The 17,834-nt window shown below is 45.9% G+C and overlaps 1 protein-coding gene across 1 annotated transcript in view; it reads left to right on the top strand.

Annotated features, from left to right (window-relative positions):
* The first annotated feature begins 847 nt into the window (after window positions 1-847).
* The window catches only part of PTPN9 (protein tyrosine phosphatase non-receptor type 9), a 50,408-nt gene continuing 33,421 nt past the window's right edge, over window positions 848-17,834 (top strand). The window contains exon 1 of the mRNA XM_084642155.1: window positions 848-1,755. Within this exon, the coding sequence (XP_084498281.1) occupies window positions 1,723-1,755 (33 nt within the window). The 5' untranslated portion in view covers window positions 848-1,722. The remainder of the gene's footprint in view (window positions 1,756-17,834) is intronic.

Genomic DNA, 17,834 nt, shown 5'->3' with positions numbered 1-17,834 from the left:
TGTTGTTTACCCCATGCTAGTGCTCCCAGGGCTGCTACCACAGATAGGGCTGCACTGGAAGGAATAAGAGTGGGAATTATTTGCAAGGAGGCCTTTTAACCCTACACCATTCACCTCCACACCCATGGGGCTTACTTGAAGAAAGCATCCATAATTGTAAAACATACTACATTTACCCACTCAGTCACACTGTCTTTTGTTCTCTTCATCTTGCTCATCACCCCGGCATCTGAGCACCTTTTGCAATTCCCTTCCACCTCCCTTTTTACTGCATGCTGTTTATCTGTGGCCCGATCCTGCCACTGAATCCCCTCAGGCAGATCTTTCCACCAGTGATCTGCAGGGGTGCAGGAGCCCCACCTACATTAACCTGATTGCCGGATCCAGGCCTTAGATTGCGTGGGCTAGTTCTTGCAAACAGCTGTGCCCATAGTGTGTCAGGCACTTTACAAACACATAAGAGAACAAAGGTCTTTTGGGGCAAGCATGTTGTTTTCTGATCTAGCTATAATGTGCTTGGTAGACTAGAGGTGATAGGGAAAGAATTTACACCTCAACTGGGTTACTTATAGGCAATGGGGGAGAGGTTGTTGAGCTAATAGACTGTTCACAGGTATGCAGGAGTTCTCTTGCAACAGAGTGACTTCTAATATCCTGTGTTGTATGAATCTCTCTCCCTCCCTTGCCTAGATTCCTCTTTCTGTTCTTTTTTTGTCCCCTCCCTGTATCTCCTTTGCCCCAATGGATAGCTTCCTGTTTCTCCTTCTTTTGGACGAATGCCTCTCTTCCTTCCCCCTCCCCTTTCTGCTATGCAGATCTCTCTGCCTTCCTCCTTCCCTTAGATTCCCCTCCCTGGCTGTCCTCTGCCGCTGTTTGTGAATGAGACTCAGTTTCTGAATGGAGTTGCTGGGGGCTCTGGCTGGCTCATCAGGGGAAGCAGTATTGGCCATGAGAAGGGGAGGGGGACGGGTTGTCTTTGCTTCCTTCCTCCCTCTCTGCTGCTTTTGAGGAATAAGGACTGTGAGACAGACAAGCGAGAGATGGAGGCTGCAGGAAAGAGCTTCATTCTCTAAAAGGAAAATACAAATGAAGAGAGGGAATTGATGGTCTCCTGCTAACTATATTCAGGAAGCAACAGCAGGGGGATCTTGCAAAGGCAGAGAAGAAAAGCCCAGGCGGACTGAGCCGCAAGCAGATCTTGTGGGGGGAATGAAACTTCCAGAGCAGCTGGGTTTTTTACCCCCTTCTTGTGTGTGCAATTTTCTCTAACCTGCAAAGCTTTTATGAAACCGAGGAAGAACTAAAAGAGCGTGACGTTTGCAAAGAAACCAAAAGAATCGTTGCAATTTAAAAGGGAACAAAACTGAACTTTAATTTATTTTTTCTTGCAAGTTGCATCAGCTTTTCGGGGGAAGGGATCACTGCATTAACCTTTCTCCCTCCAAGTGTGTAGCTAATCTACAAGAGAGACTAATGGGTGCTCCCTGGGAGCTCAGGAGCAGCGTCCCCAGTTGAGCGGGGTGTTTGAGGGGCCCCTGGCTGGGAGGGAGGCCAGCTGCCCTCCCCGGGGTGTTGGCTGGGGGAAAGGGGGCCGGTTTGCTGCTTTTGAGTCAGACTGGTCGATGTTTGAAAGCCCTGGTTTAAAAACTCCAAAGAAGCAAGCAGCCGCCGCCGCCGCCTCCTCCTCAGCAGTTTGCAAGCAGGAGGAGCTGCGGCAGCAGGATGGCCGCAGAGCTGAGCCCGGAGGAGGAGCAGGTAAAGCCGTACCCCCACACCGGGCGCCCCAAAGCAGGGCGGGCAGGGGGTGGGCGCGCGCACATCCGAACTGGGGGATGGGCCTTGTGGGGGCAGGCAAGTGGGGGCACATACTGCTCCCCATCCCCCCCCGTGTTTTCTCTCTGAGCTCTGTGGAGATGTGGGTGCCAGCGGGGGGCTGGTGCCTCGAGGGGCTGGATTAGTGCCCCCGAGGCCCCCCCCGTTCGCTACATCCCCTTCATTCTCCCCTCTCCGCCTTGAACTGGGGGGCTCCCCAGCCCCTCCGATTGGGAAAGGGTCGGGGTAGGGGGGACCCCATAGTCTATCCTCCCCCTCCCTTCTGGGGGGCTGGTTCCCTTCCGGCGGTCCCGGGGCTCTCTCCCCGAAGGGTGTTCTCCCCTCCATGGGAAGCAATGGGGGGATCACCCCGATTTGGGGGCAGGGGCTCCAGGGTGGGCGGGGAGGAGGCGGCGCGGGGATGGTCTGGGGGAGCCGCGGCCTAGTCTCCGGCCTGGCGGCTGGGCCCCATGGGGACCCCAGCGCCCCCACCCCATAGGGCTCCACGCAGGGGGCGCCGCCCCGCCCCAGGACGAACAGCGCGGGGGGAGGAGTTGGGGGGGCCCCCTTGTTCCGGTGGCAGCCGCCGCCCGGGGGCCCGAAAGGCAAAAACAATCGGGACCATCCGCAATCGCCCGTAGCCCCCCAGGTGTGTAGGGGGACGATGGGGGGTCAGCCCTCCACCAGGGGCTGCTGTAGGAGGGCTGAACCCCCAGCCAGATGGGGGCCTCAGTGTCGGACCCGGCGGGGGGACAGGCCCGGGGTGTTTCTGGGGTTTCCAATCTGTGCCCCTTTCCACCTTTTATCCCCCCCACCCCCCCAAAATCATCCCGGCCCTTTTTATTCTTTTGAGTGGGGGCGGGGACGTGAAACTGAGAATTGTGCAGAGAAGTTTCCCCCTCCCTTCTCCCTCCTTCTCCTTCCCGTAATGTTTGAGGGAGTGGGGCGGGCGAGAAAAGACTCAACTCTCCCCCAGGCCGTGTGTCCCCAGCTGCTCCAGGGGCTGCTACTCAGTAGAATCTGCCTCCTGTCCCTGTCAGCTCCCGAGAGATTCCGCAGGGCAGCTTGTGCTCAGGGAAGCTGGCATCTCTTCCTGGACTTGCCTCAGTGTGTGACCTTGGGAGGGAGTGGCTATGCCTTTCTGCCTCAGTTTCCCCGTCTGTAGAATGGGGCTGTCCACCTCGTCAGGTGTGCTGCGAGCCTTACTGGATATTTGTGCTGTGTTGCCCCCCCTCCCCCCCAGCAAATATGCTGTGGCAGTGATATGAGGGGATGACTGGGATTATTGCCTCAGCCATTTTAAACTGGGGCCACCCCCTTTTCCTGTTTTGCCCTCTTCAGTTCACTCTCTCCAAGGCTGGATTTAAGATTTTGTGCTTCCCACGCCCCATTCCTCCCTCTGACGTTTGTATCTTCCTGTCACTGGGTTGCATCACTGCAGGAGGATGTTGCATACTTATAAATATAGGGACTGTGCTGTGAATTTTATGGGGGGGGTGGTGTTAACCTCATCTTGGTTATGGGGGGAAGGTGGGGAAAGCTGGTGAGTATGGGTCGTGCTGCTGATTCAAGCCAGCTCTGATTTTCCCATGCTCCTGTGCTCTTTAAAGATGAGAACTCTTATAGTCTGTATCTTTAACACTTCTATGTCCACAGCTTCTGCCTGCTGTGCCTGGCACCCTCCCCTTCCCGTACCCAGCTGTCTTCGCCCCCCACTCTTCTCTGCTACTGTTGTGGGCTCACAGCAGCTCCTTTTTCTGCCCAAGCTTAGACCAGTGTCCTCTGAGCAGTCCAGAGGGGTCCTCAATCCAGCCAAGGAAATATCTCTATCTGGTATTCCTGGGAGCAGAGGAAGGGAAATGCAGCTTCCAGCACAGATCTATAGATCAGATCTGCTTGGTTTGGAGCTGTAGAAAATCCAGGGCTCTGCCAGGTTCTGGTTTCAGTAAAAATAAAGCCCGGTGCCCTGCACTTGCAGTGAGCTCCAGGCAGGCAGGTAGACCCACTGTGCTGAGCCCCACTGAAGTCAAGGGCATGGGTCCTCATGGACATTCATTACAACATGAAGTCGGCCTCAGTAACTGGCTTCTGTATAAGATCAGAGTAAAACACGATAGCTAGGTTTTAAACAGTGGGGAAAGGGGGCCTGGATTTTTTTTTTTTAAAAGATATACTTTGCTTTATATTTTAAAAGTGTCTTTGATAAATCAATCCTCAGAACAGCCCTGTGAAGCAGGAATTGTAATCACCATTTTACAGCTTGGGAAACTGAGCCACAGAAGGTTTGAGTGACTTGGCTCAAGGCCGCAGGAATCAGTATAAGAGCTGGGACTAGAACTCCACAGTTCCTAGCTCCTAGGCATGTGCACTCACCACAACGTTCTCTCTCCTTCTAGGTTACGTGAAAGATTTGTAGTGGTGAAATCTAAGTGAGGTTAATCAGATCCCATGCAGGTTGTTCCTGCAGGGGTCAGATAGGAATTAATTCCCCTTGTCACATCATTGCCCAACTTGTCCGGGGCATTATTATTATTATTATTGCTCATCTTCTGAATCCTTAATTAGTGCCTCCTGTCTCAGACAGGGTGCCAGACTCAAAAGACCAGTGCTCCAATCTGATTTGGCAGATCTTTTGTTCATAGATTCATGATTCTAAGGCCAGAAGAGATCATCTAGTCTGAGCTTGTGTATAATACAGGCCAGAGAACTTCCCCAAAATAAATCCTAGAAGAGCATATATTTCAGAAAAAACATCCAATCTTAATTTAAAAATGGTCAGTGATGGAGAATCCACCCTGACCCTTGGTAAATTGTGCCAATGGTTAATTATCCTCACGTCTTACTCCTCCACTATCTCTGAGATCCTGGCTGGTTCACCACCTGTCTAAACTTCATATTCTCTTAAAATATCATGAACTGCTCTACGAATCAAGATGATTCTTGGGTTATTATTGGCAAAGAAACTGAAGTAGACATCGATCCTGTGTAAATCAAGGCTCCACATTAAACTTGATGTAGATTTCTTTTTCTTAACATCAAACTCTACTGTTGCGGAGGAAGCCTGGTTTGCACTGAGAGTCACAGGTAAACTCCTTTATCCCAATCTCTCTGGTGTGACCAGATTTGCCCATTGCTTTGGGATACACTAATTTATTAGGGTTACTCTTCTGTGGAGGGGAGAGATTCTGTAATTCTATCAATGTACTGCTCGTGTCACTTGTGTTCTCATACGGAGCTCTACTTCTTCCTGCTGCAAGTTCCCTCCCAGTGGAGCTATCTTGCAGGACCTGAGTTCCCCAGGGCTGGGTTCTTCCAGCCCCAGAATCGGATGGACAAACACACACATTAACAGGTTTCAGAGTAACAGCCGTGTTAGTCTGTATTCGCAAAAAGAAAAGGAGTACTTGTGGCACCTTAGAGACTAACCAATTTATTAGAGCTCACGAAAGCTCATGCTCAAATAAATTGGTTAGTCTCTAAGGTGCCACAAGTACTCCTTTTCTTTTTACACATTAACAGTGCGCGTCTGACGGGACCGGGTTAATCAGCACTCCCAAGCTGACCCCTTATATGTCCCTGGACTCAATAGGGTGGGTCGAGCAACACTTCCAAGCTGTCACCCTCCTATGCCATGGGCACTGCACTGGAATAGAGCATGCCTGAGCAGGTTGAGTCGAGCAGCACTTTCAATCTGCCACCCTCATATGTCCCAGGTTCAGCATGTCCCTATCCCCACTTTCACATTACAATGGTACTGGTAGTAACCCACTTAATGAGCAAACCCCACAGAATTTTCGGGTGCTGCAGGGATCTTTAGCTTAGGTAGGAGGAGCATTGCTGCAGAGCGAATGGGGAAGCCAAAAACATCCATGAAGGGGAGAGAGAGAGAAGCTATCAGCTTAACCATGAGTTATTTATTGCCAGGTAATAACCCTACAAGGGGTGCCAAACAAACAAAACAGTTATAATATTAAATTTGATGATAAAAGTCAGGTTTAGAAAACTGTAACTGATCACACATGTCAGGGTCAGAAGGCTATACCTAGGGAGAGAGGGTTGCGTTCTCACCACTCCTGAAGCTTGAATCGATCAGGGTTCCCAGGTGGTGGTGATAACTGATGGTCCGGAGTGCTGGAGACAGGCAAAGCTCTCAGCATGATCAGTCAGAAGAAAATGAAGTCCGAATGGAACTGATGCAGATGTTGGATACAGGCATCAGAACGCTTACTTGAGCATGGGTAGGGGTTTTTGTAGGGAAAGAACAATGGTTCAAGGGAGAACACGAGATTGTTTATGGATAAACTGATGGCTCAAGGGAGTATACCAAAGTTGTTTTGTTCAGGCTAGACAATGGGAGCTGATCATTCCTGGCTATGGGCGGTGTTCCTTGGAGGAAACTCACAATGCAATTAGGGAGCTTCACTATTTTGGATACCAATAAAGGATTTATTACTAGGATTGGTCTGATAACCACTGAGCTGGGTGTGTGCAGGCGTGGGTTCATTAACATCTGGAGCAGAGATCCCTGGTCATACAGTGCTTCCCTCCTTTTCTAATCCCAGAGTTTCATTTGGTTCTTTCCTTGGAATCTCTGTTCTCCATTCTGTATGCTAATGGGGATGCCTCCCTGTCCCATCTTTGATGCAAATGTGGCTAGGGGAGTTTCCTAATCCTGTCATCCTTGTCGGGAGTGGTTTAGGTGTGTCTTCCAACTGCCATTTCATTGTTTTTTGTAAGTCTGTCTTCTGATTGGCTTTGGTTCAAGCAGAGGCTGTGGGTCGGGGGAAGGTCTTTCACGAGTCAGACAGACTGGACACTGTGCCCTGGTTCCCCAAGAACACAGAGCTGATAGGTAACACGGGGGCGGGGGGAGACATCTGAAACCTTTGTTTACTAATGACAGGTTTCAGAGTAACAGCCGTGTTAGTCTGTATTCGCAAAAAGAAAAGGAGTACTTGTGGCACCTTAGAGACTACTAATGTTGCACTGAGGAAGCAGAAACAAATACAGTACTCGTGGCTCAAAAATCCAAGCAGAGGCCTTTAGCGGGAAAGAACTAATGGTTCTTCTGATGGGGGGGAGAGGAGGGAGAATTCTTCCAGTTTTGACCTTGATAGTTTGTCTAAAGATTTTTATGCTAAAAAATCCTGTATGCTTGTTTATTTTTAAGAGCCGGTTACACAACAGTCAAGGATGGTCTAGATAATACTTAGTCCTGCCATGCATGCAGGGGACTGGACTAGATGACCTTCCAAGGCCCCTTCCAGTCCTATGATTCTATAATTTCTGTGCAGTGATCTATGGATGCTGTTCAGGCTACAGTAGAAATGCTGGGTAGTGCTATCATTGAAACCCATTCTCTCCACCTGTCCTCATATAAATGGATATTACCATTTTGATTCCCCCAACCCCCCGGGATTTCAACCTTCAACCTCCCGTTAGTTTGGAAGGGTTCTAGTCTTCCATGTCACCTCAAGGAAGCAAGAGGAACTGTTTATATGACCAGTGCCAGCTTTTAGTTCTTTCCCAGTGTTGCTGCTATTACGGATGCACGAATCAGTGTGTGGGGACAAAATATTCTTTGCTCTTTCCTCTGAAAAAGAAATGGCCACTGTGGTCAAATAGGGGTGACATGGCACACTGGAAAACGAGGTAATTGCAAAGAATTGTTCAGTCAGTAAGGACTGGAGATCTCTGACATTGTACAGGACAATTACATTGTCCACTAATGTAATGTGGATGGATCAGAAGTGCTAAATCCATTATATCCTGATGTAATTTGTACAGAATAAAATGATCTCCCAACTTTTTGTTGAGAAGCTAGTGGGGTTTCTTGATGTCACTGGATACGCCATACCAGAAAATGGGTGGGCTGATGGGCCAGGGCTGCAACGTTCAATTGCACAAATGTCGGGCAGTGCAATGTTTTGAGAGTTATTGATACTTTTTTAATTCCACCCTCTTGCAACAAGGGACTTCTGACATAACCACATAAAAGGCATGCAGTGATTAAAAAATTCTGTGGGACAGTTTCACTTAAAGCAATATTGTCAACTTAATAAGTCAGACTTCTTTCTGAAAATGTTACCTACTGCCAGAAGTAATGCTTAAGGCCCTGATCCTGCAAAGACTTAAGGACGTGCTTAAGTTTAAGTGTGTGTGTAATCCGAATTGAATTCAGTGGGACTACTCACAATGCTTAAAGTGAAGTATGTGAATAAATCTTTGCAAGATTGGGGCCCAAAATGATGCTGATTTAAAGAGTTTAGCAACAGGAATGATTTCCCATGCCCACCCCCTTTGTCATTTGTTTACTTTGTGAATTTGAGCACTTTGGTCCATAGTAAGTTTTTTATTGTTTCCCTTGTAGGGTCAGTTTCCCCGTTTGTTTATTTGGGTCTTTCACACAGCAACAGGAAAAGACAAACTCTTAGAAAGGGATTTTCTGGAGCATTCAGTGTTGTCCTAACTCTGCTTCCGGTGAAGGCACTGGGAATTTTATCGCTTCAGAGTGGAGCGGTTAGACTAGCGCCGTGAGCCCACTGAAAATCCTACCCTTGGCTAATATTAAAACACAACTGCAACCGTGACAGTTGTCAGGAGAACTGAGGGCAGGTCAGGTGGATTGGGGAGACCTGAAATGACTTTACCTCCTATTTAGACATGATTAGATTTCAGGATAATGGTGTCCCTGTACAAATCCAGGTGAAGGGGCAGTTTCTACATAAAAGAACACAGCTGCAGGCATATCACCTTGTGCTATGAGCCTGTCATATCTCACCAGCTAAACAGGGTCAGCTTCGTTTAGTTAGCACTTGGGTGAGACATCTTAAGAAACATCCATGTGCTGTCTAAAGTGTTGTTGATTAAGGTAGTATTCTTCCCTCTGAGTCATTTCTGAACCAGTGATCTAGCTTGATACTACAGGGCGCTGTGCTTCTGGGCGCGTCACTTCCCAGACGAGAGTTAAAACCTGACAGCTTGTGGTCACTGGAAATCTTGGGGTACCTTTCACAAGAGTAGGGAAGTTAATTGTAGTGGTCTGGAGAAACTGACTAATTACATTCTGTTGACCTAAATAACTCCTGTAATTTCAGAAAAATGTATTTTTCACTTCCTGTTCTAATGTGCAGTCATAAGCATACCATTGAAGAGTTGCTGTATTTCACTCCAGAAGTGTACAATTCACTCTATTTACATGGATTTTTTTGAGGAACAGTGTAGGGAAAAATTATTTCTCTTCTGTCATACTGTTTGACTATCACGCGAGTCTCTGATTTATGGCCCTGTAACATAAGACCCTACTGCAATGCGTAAAAAAGGGGTACAGTTACAAGTACTACTTACACTTCAATTTTGGATTCCCTGATTCTTGTGCCATTAAAATGTCAACACAAGTATGTTTTGGATTTTATCTTCTGCTGAAAAGAGAATGCTTTGGAATGCTCTTTCCACGCATGTCTGCAAAGCCCTTACCCTCTTCTTATTCAGATTTTGTCCCCCAAACTTTGCATCTGCTCTGATGTATACAAGAAATTAGTCAGCTAATTTGAAGTGCAGCTGGGAGTAGATTAGTCATGGCAGGGTCGGGGGAAGAAGGGAGGGAAGATGAGCTTGCAATATGTGTGAGTGCTGGTCATTACAGAGACCTCTCTGCCTATCCTGTTGCTCCAGCCATTAATTCTGTCTCTCTTAGATATATGGACCCTCATCACCATAATATGGGAGTGCCTCACAATCTTTAATGTAATCCTTGTGAGGTGGGAAATGGAGGCACAAAGAGACTAAGTGACATTCCCATGGTCACACAAGAAGTCTGTAGCAGAGCAGGGAATTGAATACAGATCTTCCGTGGCCCAGGATAGAATCCTGACCACTGGAACATCTTTCCTCTCTTTGTTTAACTCTCGGATTGTCTATTTGCTGGGGCAGGGACTCTGTCTAGATTAAAATCAATTTTTTTTAAATAAAAACATATTTTTAGGATCTAAATTAAATACATATTTTTCTTACAAAATGAACATATTTAAAATTTATGACAACCCATATTAAGACCTAAATTTACTTTGTTATTTTAATAGACTATACTAACAAAATTCAAGCAGTCCATGTTTGCTGCCAGTATTTTAAAGAAAATCAAACCACTGAACTGGTGGAAATCATTGGCCAAGCACCTGGAACCAGAGTTTGCTAAAAGGCTAAACCAGCTTTTGACATCAGTAGCCTCTTCTGTAGGTGCAGAGAGAATATTTTCTTCTTTTAGGTTTATTCAGCTATTTCCATTCAATGACTAGTTCATTCAAACTTGAGACAGCAATTGGGAGCTGATAAAGTAAGAAAGCATGTTTTCTTCTAATCTGTGAATAAAAATGAGGTGTAAGAGGATGAGATCTACTAGTTCTAAAATCTTGAAGGACGTGGTGACCTGAAACAGTATGTTCAATTCACTAACTACAGGTTAATGAATACTTCCTTTGTTTAATAAACCAGTTACTTTTAAATGCAAAACATCTTTTGATAAATTTATATTTTCTGTTGTAGTCCAGCATAATTGAGATAATTGTCTTTAACTAATAAAAAAATCAATTTAAAAATGCTGGTTTTGTGCATTTTGAGTTGAATTCAAATTTCCATCCAAATACACAAATCACAAGTACAAAAGTTAATAATCTAGTAAATGAGAAATGCATCAGTCACTGTTGTCTAATGTAATAAAAATGTAAAAATTAAGAATCTGAATAAATGTAAGTGAAACTATTAAACTGCTTAAATAAACACATATAGATATTTTGAATCTTCCTGGTTATCAAAAAGAAGCACCAAATGTAGTGTAAAGGCTGTATTTAGTTGCAAATCAAAATGTTTTAATGTTTACCAACCAATGCAAATGAACTGTTCTTTAGGAAAATAATTAAAAAGTACAAATGCAAAACAAGATTAAAATCAGTTTTAAATCAAGGATTCCTGTGCTTGCTGATTTTAAATTACCCATTTTAATGATCATTTAATCCCTTTGATTTAAATCAGTCCACCCCAGTTTGTATAGCACCTACCACATGTTGGGAGTTACCACCACATGAATAGCATGTCAGTAATTATTACACTTTTAAAAAAATCCCATCTGTTTCTATTGACTGTTTGAGGCTCAAACATTCTAAATGGATTATTGTGTTTTAAATGGTAGTGTAGTAGAATTATAATAGAAGACTCCATATGCATGATAGAGATCGCTTGCTCCAGGTGAGTGATAGAGAATGATAATCCAATAGCACATCTCTCCAGGTTAGATGAAGTTCATAATATATTTAAAATTATGGTTTTATTATTTTTGATTTTAATATTACTGTAACCCAGGTGCTAGTTTAGATCAATGGTTAGGACATCTGAGGTTTGTAATACTTGGGAGTAAAGGTCTGAATTGCAAAACATGAAACATTTTATGTCTTTAAATAAAAGGTGAACATGTTTTCTTCAAACTTGCCCCCCCCCCCCAAAAAAAAAAAAGTTCTTGCCTTTAGGATAAGCCCTAAAAAGTGTGTGTTTTGGAAAGTTATGAGACCGTGAAAGTGAAGCCTTAAGGGCAAACAGGCTGCGTAATCCCTAACTATAAATAAATGCAAATACACACGTGCTAATGCTATGCAAAGGTTGCAAACTTACAGCGAAAAAGTCAGGACATACAAAAGCTAAAGTCCTTGTAGCCGTGTTTCCTCATCTGTCTTTGAAAATGGACCAAATTTTCAAAAGCTGGCCTTCACCATTTGCATCCACACATAATTACTGGTAAAGTTTTAGGCCTGCAATTATTTGTGACCACGATTTCTGTCACTTGGACATCTAAGTACCAGTGCTTAGGTGTCTACAGCCCCAACCTGCAAATGATTGTGTATGGGAGACTCTAGCAAGATCCAGGCCTATAGGACTTAAAACTGTGCCCAGAAAATTACATTCACAAAAAGGGGAGGCCGTTAGGGCTTGGTTGCATATCCAGCCTTCTCTGTATTAAAGTATTAAATTAACAGCCTCCCTTGTAATCCAGATTTCCTCAAGTACAACATTGGTGAATTAACTTTACCCTTACAACTGCATTTCCTGACTGATATAATCACCTACCTAAAGCAATGATAGGAATTTTGCATTTAATTCCCTTGTTTAAAAATAGCCGTAGCGCTATGGAATTATGCAAAATAGAACTGCACAACTCCATAAACTCCAGCAGCCTGTTTGTCATTGTCTGCATGGGAAAGTTATACCAATAGAAAGTGAGGCATGAATTTAAAGCGCTGTAGTAATATCTGCATAATTCCCCAGATACATGCTCTTGTGGCATAAGAGTGGCTATTGCCAGTTTATCTTATGTCACTTTGGCAGCAGTTTAAACTAACGCCCCCCCCCCCCCAAAAAAAAAAAAAAAAAAAAGCAAACTCCTCTTACTCCAGAATCAGAGTGTTCAGATGTGGAGTTACATTGGAGTTTAACTATACTGGCCTAACTGGAAAACTTTCCTGTGTGGACACGCCCTAACTCACACAGTTTCATTTTTCTTGCAACTCCACAGGTTTTATACCACACCGGTATATGGATACAGAAAAAGCCCAGATGCCGCATTGTGTATGTGTAGGCTTGGACAGGTTAGATTTGCATTGGTGAATGTCAGTCAACGTCAAGTTCCAGGTAGACACACAAACAGATGGAAAAAAAATCTCCATTGATAATAGAAATTTACAGCTAGGTAAAAATAAGAAAAATGCTACTTGAGAACTTATTAGAGACTGTCGTTAAATAATTGTCTGACCCGTCCGCATCGTAATTTCCCGTAACTGTGAAAATTTAAATAGATACAAATCAGGAGAAAAAAAGGGTTAAAAATAAACATCTTATCCGTTGAAATGATAAAATTGCAAATTGAGTTCTGCGAAGCTAACATGCGTGCATGAAAATAGGGCTTGTCTCCACTTGAAATGCACAGCTGCAGCACTTCAGTGGAGACACCACCTACGCCAACGGGAGGGCTTCCGCCGCCCTGAGCGGCAGTAGGTAGGTGCTGGAATAATTCTTCCACTGACCTAGTGCTGCCTTCAGGGCTTAGTTCAGCTTAACTTTGTCGTGCAGGGATGTGGATTTTTCAAATGCCTGAATGACGTAGCTGAGTCGATGTCACTTCTTAGTGTAGACCAGGCCTTAATAGTGAATCATGTCCAGTTTACTGTGGGAAGCCTTCTATCAGCAAGGTCTAAGTGTACATAGAGCAAGATTTTCAGAAGCGCTCAAGAGTTGGCCTAACTGTGCTGCCAGAGTCCATTTAAAAATTTCCGGTGACATCAGGCCAGTGCCGAGTGCCTTGGGAAATCCCACCTGTGCACCGTTAAAGTTCAGCTGGTTTTGACTTACTTGTGCGCAAGACGTCCTTTTTTTTTTTTATTTAATGGACAAGTTTTTAACTCCTTGTTCCTGTAACTAAATAATGGTAGAACAAATTTTGCTCTGAGAAAAACACACACAGCTACACCTAACATCAGCTGCAAGGGCAAGGTTTGTCCCAAAGGTTGAACTTTGCGGAGAGCTGTGAGTGAAAGTAGAGGGCGTTATCCTGGAAGGTGAATTGGCACCATAAGTGCAGTGTGTGCGATTTGAAAACTATAATCAAAATGGAGAGAAATTCACTATTGCCGGAATGCACTACAAACTGCAAAGCATGATGGGTACAGTGGAAAGCAGAAGAGTAGCAGGCTGCACAAACATTGAGTAATGAATTAGATAGATCCTTAATTAGAAGGAATCTATTTCAGCAAGCAATTACCCTGGGACCGCTGTGTCCAAAAGCGAAAGGTGGATCTATCTGAGCTAAAGGCAAACCGGTGTTGCTGTGAGTAGTAACCCTATGTGAGGCCCTTAAACAGTTCAGTGTGCAATAGACACACATGTCCAGACTCCTTTTTCCCCCTATGGAAGTCTCCATCCAAGTGCTGCCCAAGCCCAGCCTTGCTGGAGTCTTAAGTCCTCTGTTTAACCCACAGCACTGATGTTGTAGAGCAGAGGCAAGGCCAATGTCAGCTTTCCCCACACTGCTCTGCCAGTTAGCCTCAATTATGATGTGGAGGGATCGGCTCTAGCCTTGAGAAAACAGTTAATTTTCCATGTCCATTCACTCTGTGTTCTCCCCAGTTTGCTAGCCAACAAGGCTGTCATTTATGGTGAGGGCTGTCTTGTGATGGCCCCATCTCCTGGGAATGGAGACCACTGATTGTTTTCTCAGAAATTACATTGTGTGACTCCCGTAATTTATTCATCCCAGGATAGACTTATACAACTGCTGTATCATCTGAGTTTTCTTACACAACTAATGTTACAGTTTAAAGTCCCAAACCTATAAACACTTGCATAAAGTAGCTTAGTTCAAACCAGTGATTCTCAACCAGGGGTACATGTAGAGTCTTCCAGGAGGTACATCAAACCATCTAGATATTTGCCTAGTTTTACCACAGGCTACAGAAAAAGCATTAGCAAAGTCAGTACAAACTAAAATTTCATATAGACAAAGACTTGTTTATACTGCTGTATGTACTGGGGTGGCCCAACTGTGGCTCGTGGAGCCCCTCATGCCATCCCCATTCTCCATCTACCAAACTGTGTGGGGAGCTTGGGGCTTCTGCCCAGCTGGAGAGGGTGGTCTAGGGGCTTCAGCCCTGCACAAGGCACTTGCCAGGGCTGGGGGCTTCAGCCCCGTGGGGCACACCTGCTGGGGCTGGGGGCTTCAGCAGGAGCAGGGCCGAAGCCCCGGACCCTGGCAGTTGCCTCCTGCGGGCCTGATGCCCCTAAACCACCCTCCCCAGCTGGGCAAAAGCCCTAGCCTCACCACCCCGCTGCAGGGCTGAAGCCCTGAGCCCCAGCAGGTGCGCCCAGCTCTCAAACTTCTGAAGATTATCGTATGTGCCTCAGAGGGTCAGTAAGTTTGGCCACCCTGGCATAGATGATACACTGAAATGTAAGTACAATATTTATATTATATGGTAAAAATGAGAAAGTCAGCAATTTTTCAGTACTAGTGTTCTCTGACACTGATTTGTGTAAGCAAGTCATTTTTAAATGAGGTGTAACTTGGGGGTATGCAAGACAAATCAGACTCCTGAAAGGGGTACAGTAATCTGGAAAGGTTGATAGCCACTGTTTCAACCACCGCTCGTCAGTTACAGCTTGAGGGGGCTAGGAAAATTATCTCCCATACAAATAGCTTTGCCTTCACGTAGAGCAACACACGCAAACATGTGTTTGACTCGGTGAGGAAAACACTGGGCTGAGCATGCTCAGCACATATTTTTCAATTTGCTTGTATCTTAATTTCGAAAGCAACTTTCCTAGACCAAGTCAAAGCCCTATTTTTCATTCGGGGATGAACTTCTTCCAAGTTGTTTAGGGTTGGACAGTGTGGTCTGCTCTGCGAGAGACTTGGAGCAAGACATGAGCCCAGAATGTATAATCTGAGTTGACGGACAACATACTCCAGGGATTCAATTCACTGGGAGATCAGGGAAACTTCCTTCTGAGAGTGTTTAACAAACATTTATTATTGATAAAGTGCCTAAGGTACTTCATAAGAAATAAAGTCACAGACCCCTGCCTTGAGCATTTTACATTCTGTGGGCCCCATTCTTCAGTCCTGCTCTTAGGGAATCCCCCAGCTCTTAGAGGAGTTGGGAGGAGGGATAGCTCAGTAGTTTGAGCATTAGCCTGCTAAACCCAGGTTTGTGAGTTCAATCCTTGAGGGGGCCATTTAGGGGTCTAGGGCAAAAATTGGGGATTGGTCCTGTTTTGAGCAGGGGGTTGGACTAGATGACCTCCTGAGGTCCCTTCCAACCCTGATAGTTTATGAGTTCCTCACTTAATGCAGAACCATCCTTATAGCTAGGGCCCTACCAAATTCATGGTCCATTTTGGTCAATTTCACAGTCATAGGATTTTTAAAATCATAAATTTCTGATTTCATCTATTTAAATCTGAAATGTCACAGTGTTGTAATTGTAGGGGCCCTGACCCAAAAAGGAGTGGGGGGGGGGGGCAAGGTGCTGCCACCCTTACTTCTGTGCTGCTGCTGGTGGGGCTCTGCCTTCAGAGCTGGACGCCTGGCCAACAGCTGCTGCTCTCTGGTTGCCCAGCTCTGAAGGCAGTGCAGAAATAAGGGTGGCAATACCGTGACTCCCCCTAAAATAACCTTGCGACCCCCCCACCCTGCAGCTCCCTTTTGGGCCGGAATCCCCAATATGAGAAACACTGGTCTCCTCTGTTAAATCTGTGTAGTATAGGGCAAAAGCACACAAAAGACCAGATTTCCTGGTGGCAGACCAGATCTCACGGTCTGTGAGGTGTTTTTCATGGCCGTGAATTCGGTAGGGTCCTATTTATAGCTCTAATCTGCCTTCCCCTCATGCCTCACTGTATGGGAGCAGAGAGTGGAAGGGAAGAGGTGTAGTAGCCTGAGCACACTGCACTCCGGCTATCCTCAGCTTGCAATCAGCATAAACTAGAGCAGCCCTGAGGCCTTAGGCTAGGGGTTGGGCAGCCCCCCTTGGAATTCAGGAGGCTGCAATGACACTTAAAGCCAGTGTTGTCCCTCTTCACCCAGTGCTGGACTGGAAGGTCAAAAGAATGGCACTTTTACTGACTTGTTTAAGTCTGAGTAAGCTGGACACAAAACATCTGTTCTCCTAATGGCTGAAAAAATGCCATTTCCTTCCCCACCCAGATATCTCAGAAATAACTGAAAATGGTTTTTTTTCCCTTCAAATTTTCCATCAACGTTGCTGCTGGTTGGAGCCCAGAGTGTGATCAGTTTCAGGTAATTTACCTGAGCAAATGCCAGAGCTGGGGGGGGGGGGGGGCGGGGGGTTGGAATGAACATGCCCTCTGATGGAGCTCTGATGCTGCAATCTCTCTTCTTGTGGTTGTGGTGTCGTGGCTGGCGGGGACTGTGCTGCTGAGTTGTGTTATGTGCTGTGTGACTAGAGGTTAGAACCAAGGCAACCCTTTCCCTCCGCACTCCTCCTCCTGCTCATGCGTTATGGTGCCTTCAGTATCCCAAACACAAGTACCATCTGCTGGAAACAGGATGTGCCTGTGTTAATAATTGCATTAGAATGTGACACTTCAGCACCTGTTTGAGTCCCTGGTGTATTTAACAAGAGAGACCAGCTGAGATAATTTTGTAGGCGGTAGAGGGTTTACAGGAAGGAAGGACAAAGCACTGCAATTCCCCGGGGAGAAAAAGAAATTGGAACAGGGATCATTAAAAGAACTGATGGCAAGAGGGTGTCTTAGCACTTGATGGCCATGGCAAATGGCATCCCCTGGAGAGATGACTTCATGTTATCTGAAAGAATATTGAGTGTGGCAGGATGCAGGCTGCTCTCCTACAACCTGGAATCTCAAGGGGACCCTGCCAGGGAGCTGCCAGAAGCCTTGGCTGGGATGGGCATTGCTCATAACCTTTTTTCAGCGAGCTCAGACTGCTGGAGTAGTAGCTGCTGTTGGTCAGGCACTGTTCTGAGAAGTTCACACTGCTGGAATCCTAGCAGGCTTTGATAGGAAACCGCTGTGCGGAAGCTCACGCTGCTGGAGTCCTAGTTCAGAGCTGCGAGAGGGCTCGGCTCTGGGTAGATCTGCACACTGGGGATGGATGTAGCACAAAGAAACTAGTTAATTACAGCCTGTGTGGCCATGCCTACATGCAGGGTGGGAAATTCCCCCCTTCTCTAACATCGGCACAGTTCCGCCAGCAATAGCAACAGTGGGAGCTCTAGCTCCAGGCTCCGAGCAAGGCTGTGTTTAAAAGCACTGCCGGCTTTGTTTGTGCAGCCCCCAGCACAATGAGGGGTGGGGGGCTGACTTTTGATTGGCACCACTGGAGTGCAATTCATCATCATCTTGTCTATGCAAAGGTTCCCGCCTGCTGTTGCTACCTCTGGTGGGGAGCTTTCCCCTACCGTCCTTGCTCAGGCAAGGCTCTGCTGGGAGCGTGGGGCTGTGGA

The sequence above is a fragment of the Lepidochelys olivacea genome, assembly GCF_965140295.1.
Source record: "Lepidochelys olivacea isolate rLepOli2 genome assembly, chromosome: 10".
Classification (NCBI taxonomy): Eukaryota; Metazoa; Chordata; order Testudines; family Cheloniidae; genus Lepidochelys; species Lepidochelys olivacea.
Note: the sequence above shows the minus strand (reverse complement) of the source record. Positions and strands in the feature narration are given on the sequence as shown.